We start from the raw sequence: 6304 nt of genomic DNA, 5'->3' as shown, positions 1-6304 counted from the left end.
TTGTATAATGTGCCTCGGTCAAAAATAAAATAATAAATCGGCTAAAAAAATTATATTATATATCATATTTATCCATGCCAAAAAATATTATACAATTGATCCAAACTTACACAAAATTCAAATCAAAATATAATTTGACCAACTATGACAAAATCATATATAAAATTATCTTATTGATTTGGACTCAAAAAAAGGTTAAAATCAAAATAAAAATAAAAACTGGATTTCCCCGTATAATAAGTCTCGCGTTAAAACATAATAACTTAAATTATTGATCGGGGATAAACAAAATTAACAACTAAGAATAAATCATATATTATTGATCTGAACTAAAACTTAACTTTTAATTAAAACATAATTATTTTTTGTAAATACAAGAAATATCAATTTTGTTCCGTCAGTAATATCGTCATTTTTAAATGCCTTTTATTAAAAAAATAATGAAAATATATGTGTATTAATATATTTAATATGAAATTATATCACTTAAAAAATTTAAAATGAACAGTTTTAATAATTTAATTCAAATTAAATTTTTAAAAAACTATACAGTATTAAAAGTTTTGATATGATATCTTTTTTTTTGTTACTCGCTGATTTCATGTTAAAATAAATATATTCGATCCAGACTAAAATAAAATTAAAAATTATAGTACAATTACTTGAATTTGGTTTATATAAGGGGTTTATATAATTACGGGTCTTGTCAATAATATTAAGGACGAAACATTAAAATTTGTGTTGATAGTCGTCTAATCATCTGTATTTTTGTCATTCTCTACATTTAAAATTATATTTAACATAAAATACTTTCAATAATAGATTAATATTCAAAATATGATTATAAAAATACAAAAATAAATAAATTTGTATAATGAACTCGGGTCAAAACAAAATACTATCAAGCAAAAAAAGTCATATCATTGAAACGGTCTACAAGAAAATTAAAATCAAAAGATAATTCATTTTTTGGTATAATGGTCCCGGAATAAAAGAAAAATAATATATACTATTAATCCATATTTAGACAAAATTATACTATTATACAGGCTATAAAAAGTTAATACAATTAATTGGATTTGCTATATCACCCTATAACAAAATAATAAATACTATCGAGGTAATTAAAAAAATTATACTATTGAACCATGTTAAAACAAAATTTGAAATAATGATAATTCGTTCATCGATATAATGGCATTAGACAAAAACAAAATAATATATACTGCTCTTTCGTGAGTAAAAGAAAAATAATTTTTAAATCAGACTAAATAAAATTTAAAACAAACTATATACAATTACTTGGATTTTGTTAATATAAAGGATTTAATATACCTGTGGGTTTCTTCTAAATCTATACTATTTAAAATAATTGTCCATCGCACGAGTACACTTATTTAGGCGCAAACAAATTTAATTAATAAAATATTATAAATAAATAAAATAATATTTTTAAAATAATCGTGCATCGCACGGATTATAGTTATTATATAATAACCGAAATATTGATAATTTGGTCGTCGAACCTATCTTTTTGTACATGCTGTTTTTATCGAATTATTTCTAAAAAAAATCTTAAATTTTTTAATGAAATTTATTTTTAATTAAATATAAGAAGACACAAATTAAGCACCAATATACATACAAACATCATATATATCTTATAGGTCTCACACGATCACCGAAAATAATTCATGTTCATACAACTCTCCCGAGACCTGTCCCGAATCCCGACCGCCTGTGTAGATCCCTCAAAAGTCTTCTATTTTCCTTATCGACATTATTTAGTTGTTTATATATATATATTATTTACTTAATTACATTTATTTTGATTTTTTTTTAAAAAAAATTCCATTAATTAAAGGAATAATCATACATAATAGACTCCAACACACAGGGAGGAGGGGAGGTAAAATAGCCCATTCTCAGCATACAGGGAAGCCTAGCTATGTTATGAGCTACCCTATTAGTTTTTCTACGAACATGTTGAACCTTCATATCACTACGTTAGCGAAATATGGATCTACAAAACTCAAGAGTAGTCCCAACTTCAGAAACAAACGTAGTACTTTTAATCAAAGCATTCACTACTACTAGTGAATCACACTCCAGAATCACTTGTTGAATTCCCATATCATCAATCCACATCAAGGCTTCATACAAACCTATTGCCTCCGCTTCCGGAATTGAAACCTCCTCCTCAAAACCCTTGTGCATACCAGATACAAATTCCCCTTTATCATTTTTAAGCACCATCCCGACTTTAAACCATGTTGATCCCTCCTGTATAGCAGCGTCAGCGTTCACTTTGTACCACCCAGAAGGAGTTTTTTGCCACTTAACTTGCCCCTTAGCTACTGTATTCCCAACAATTTGCATATAACCTTGAGCCTTACTCTGAGCTTCCCTCCAATCTGAAACCATCTTCATGCTAATCTCCATTGCTACTGAAGGTGACATTATCTTCCCATCCCAAACTCTTTTGTTCCTTGCAAACCATATCCCCCCAGAGAATTTTAGCCATCTGCACTAGCTTAACTTCAGTTTCTGTCCCCAGTTTGTCCAACAACCATACAAAAAGATCCTCCACCTCTGTTATATCAATATCTCGACTAATGTAATCCCAACAACCTTTTACATATTGACACTCCATAAAGACATGACGTACATGTTCAATATCCTCACTACACATGGGACAAATAATTGAAGTTGGTACACCTCGACCTCGAAGAAGATTTTTCACCGGAATATTATTCTTACAGACCCGCCACAAAAAGTACTTTACTTTGTGAGGTACCTGCAACTTCCATAATCGTTTCCACCCTTTGGATTCAGCCTCTGCCTCTCTATTATAATGCCTCTCATACCAGAAATGATAACCTGACTTAGCTGCGTAACACCCATCTATTGTATGCACCCAAGCTACTCGATCCTGCACCTGATTTTAAGGTATTCTCGTTTCCAAAATGCAGCTAGCATCCACTTCGTGAAAAGTTTGTTGTACTTTAGTCACGTCCCACTGCTTAGTATCAGAACGGAAGTATTCATTCACCTTGTCACTGCTACTACTATTTGCATGATGATTTTTGACTCTGTAATCAGCCTTTCCTTTCAACCATTGATCTGAAAAAATGTTTATACTATTCCCATCACCCATTTAAACCATGTACACAACTCATCTCTGGCCTCACAAATGCCCTTCCAGATGAAACTAGCATCCTGACCTCGTGAAGCTTGCAACACATGAGTATTAGGATGATAACGTATTCTGGAATCTTTAAAAAATGCCAGACGTGCTTACCTATCAGTGCTATATTAAAGCCATGCAAACTCCTAAAACCCAGACCTCCTTTACTTCTCGAAGTGCACATCTTATCCCATGAAAGCCAACAGAAACCCCTATTACTATTTGAACCAGACTTCCACCAATACCCATTTAGAATTCTTTCAATCTCTTGAGCAAGTGACTTAGGAATCAAAAAGCACGACATACAATACGAAGGAATAGATTGTGCTACATTTTTTATCATGACAGCTTTACCCGCTCGAGATACTATTACTCCATCCTTGTACCCGTTTGCAAACTCTTTTCTTTACAAAGCTAAACACCTTCTTTTTAGAACGACCAATCAATGATGGTAAACCCAGATACTTGTTATCTTTTAGTTCATTTTGAACCCCCAAGATACTCAAAATCTCATGTTGTTTGTCCCTTCTAACATTGGAGCTAAAAAAGACTCCAGATTTATTGAAATTCACTGCTTGTCCCGATTACTGTTCATACACCTTCATAACATTCTTAACAGCCCACGACTCTTCCCCAGTTGCTTTAAAAAATAAAAAGCTGTCATTAGCGAATAATAAGACACTTCCTGAGCATTTACACTGATTCTACAGCCTTAAATATGCCCATTTCTTATTGCAGTATTAATCGAATGAGATAAACCTTCTACATAAAAGAGAAAGAGATATGGCGAGAGTGGGTCTCCCTGCCTTAAGCCTCTACTCGGATTTATAGGCCCACCTGAGACCCATTCATACTTACCATATATTGCACCGTTGTGACACACATTTTAATCCACCCCATCCATTTTTCAATAAACCCCATAATTATCATTCTATGTCGTAGATAATTTCACTTAACACGGTCATAAGCCTTACTAATATACAGCTTCAATGCTACTTCTCCATCCTGGCACCCTTTTCTTTTCTTCATAAAATGGATCATTTCAAAAGCAATTAGCACATTATCAGTGATACTCCTACCCGGAACAAACGTCGATTGATTCTCCGATATAATGCCACGGAGGATACACTTTAGTCGATTTGCTAACACCTTAGCAAAAATTTTATACACCACATTACAAAGAGCTATTGGCCGAACATCGGTGAGCTTCTCTACTTTATCTTTTTTCGGAATGAGCACTATATTCGTATTATTAATATCTGGAGGGAAAACACTATCTTCCAACCAATTTTTGCAGCAATCGAACACTTCCTTACCAACTATCCCCCAACAATGTTGAAAGAACGCTAGACTATAACCATCTAGCCCAGGAGCCTTGTCGGGATGCATTTGTTTTATCGCTATTGTAAACTCCTCAAAGGTTAAATCTGCTATTAATTCCTTATTCTGCATATCAGTAACAAGTGGAACCACAATCTTCCCCAGAAAACACACCCTAAAAATAATCCTTAGTCATCTCACACATCTACTTATGATTATCAATTTTATCTCCACTCTCCCTCATCAAGTATGCAACATGATTAAGTTTCTTCCGTTTTGTTGCTTGGGCATGACAAAAATTCGTATTAGCATCCCCTTCTTTAAGCCAAAACAACTTGGCCATTTGTTTCCAATACGTTTCTTCATGAAGCAGAAGCTCATTTAATTTCTCCCTTTCTTCAAAATACGCTTTCACACCTTCCTCATCTTCCCTATCAATAAGGCTGTTTAAAACCTCCTTTTGGCTTTTAACTTTGTCTCTAAACTTATGAAAAAAATGTTTCCCCCACTTGGCTAAGAGAGAGGACAACGACAACAGCTTAGGAATAATATTTATCGGAGGTAAACTTTCCCAAAGCTTAACCACTTCCTCTTTAAATATAGGTTCCTGTAACCAATAATTCACAAACCGAAATCTGAATTGCTTCCTTGACACAGTCGTATCAAAAAACATCAACAGAACAGGATCGTGATCTAAACAAGTCGTATGATTGACCCTTAAAGTACACAACGGAAATTTACGCCACCATTCATTACAAGCAAAAGCCCTGTCTAACCGTTCCCTGATCCAATTCGACTTGCCTTTACTCTTCTCCCAAGTATATTCTCCTCCCATAAGATCAAGCTCGTCCAAGTTACAATCTTCTATAGCTCGCCTGAATCCATCTAAAAAAATCTAGGGATGAGGATGTTCACCTTTCTAATCTGCAGCATATAAAAGATCATTCAAATCTCCAAACACGCACCAAGGGAACGTATCCTTTATTGCCAACCTCCTCAAGAGATCCTGTTGTGCATATGTTGTGTACTTGATGATTTCATAAACAAAACATCTAAGTAGATTTTACTTAGTGATATTATGTAGCACTCGACGGATAAGAATTATAGTCCCGACGGATAACTCATTATAGTCCTGACGGATGATTAACTTATTATCCATCGAGTGAGTAGCTTATGTTATAATAAGTTTGTAGCACAGTTATGTATGCACCTTTGTATAGAATCTGTAGTAGCATATAAGTTATGTTGACTTTAACTAGATATGCAGAATAGGTTGATTAATTGTACATAAATGATGTCTTGTAATTCTGCATAAGTGATATAGAGTCAAGTGGCAAAATAGCTACCGACGGATGATTAACAAAGCCATCGACGGATGATCAAATGACTATCAACGGATGTTTAATATAGTAGTCGACGGATGATCAATTAAATCATTAACGGATGTTCTGAAAGTCGACGGATGATCATATGAAGAATTCAAACAGCAGTTGAACAGTGAAAGCTGACACACAGCCGTCGAGATGTATACAAACACACTGTGGAAGCCCATTAACTGGGTAATAGAGGATGAAAAGCAGCAAAGCTTAAGACTGTTAGATTTTATATTTGTTCAGTCTTTTTGACTTTGTAATCTTGGTATTATATAAACCAAGAGAGTAGCAAATAAAAATATAACTGAGATAGCTGAGAAACACAAAAACAGAGAAATCTTTGTAAGCAGAATCCTTAGCATTTCCTGTATTCTCAGTAGTTCCATTTGTAAGCAGCTGTGAGCATTTCTGCACACAGAGTCCT

At 33.5% G+C, this 6304-nt stretch overlaps 2 protein-coding genes across 2 annotated transcripts; both read right to left on the bottom strand.

Moving 5' to 3' along the window:
- Nucleotides 1-2007: 2007 nt before the first annotated feature.
- Nucleotides 2008-2424, bottom strand: LOC141691833 (uncharacterized). Its single transcript, XM_074496586.1, has one exon. The coding sequence runs from the start codon at nt 2422-2424 to the stop codon at nt 2008-2010; it is 417 nt and encodes a 138-aa protein (XP_074352687.1).
- Nucleotides 2425-4712: 2288 nt separating this feature from the next.
- On the bottom strand, nt 4713-5342 carry LOC141691832 (uncharacterized). The gene has a single exon (XM_074496585.1). It carries the CDS (start codon nt 5340-5342, stop codon nt 4713-4715), a length of 630 nt encoding a protein of 209 aa, XP_074352686.1.
- Nucleotides 5343-6304: the final 962 nt, after the last annotated feature.

Source organism: Apium graveolens, chromosome 10, assembly GCF_009905375.1.
Source record: "Apium graveolens cultivar Ventura chromosome 10, ASM990537v1, whole genome shotgun sequence".
In the NCBI taxonomy this organism is placed as follows: Eukaryota; Viridiplantae; Streptophyta; class Magnoliopsida; order Apiales; family Apiaceae; genus Apium; species Apium graveolens.
The sequence above is the reverse complement of the archived record's forward strand: the minus strand, read 5'-3'. Positions and strand labels throughout refer to the sequence as shown.

Excerpts from the sequence above, each read along its gene's own strand:
- LOC141691833 (XM_074496586.1), bottom strand. The coding sequence starts at position 2,424 with ATGGTTTCAGATTGGAGGGAAGCTCAGAGTAAGGCTCAAGGTTATATG.
- LOC141691832 (XM_074496585.1), bottom strand. The coding sequence starts at position 5,342 with ATGGGAGGAGAATATACTTGGGAGAAGAGTAAAGGCAAGTCGAATTGG.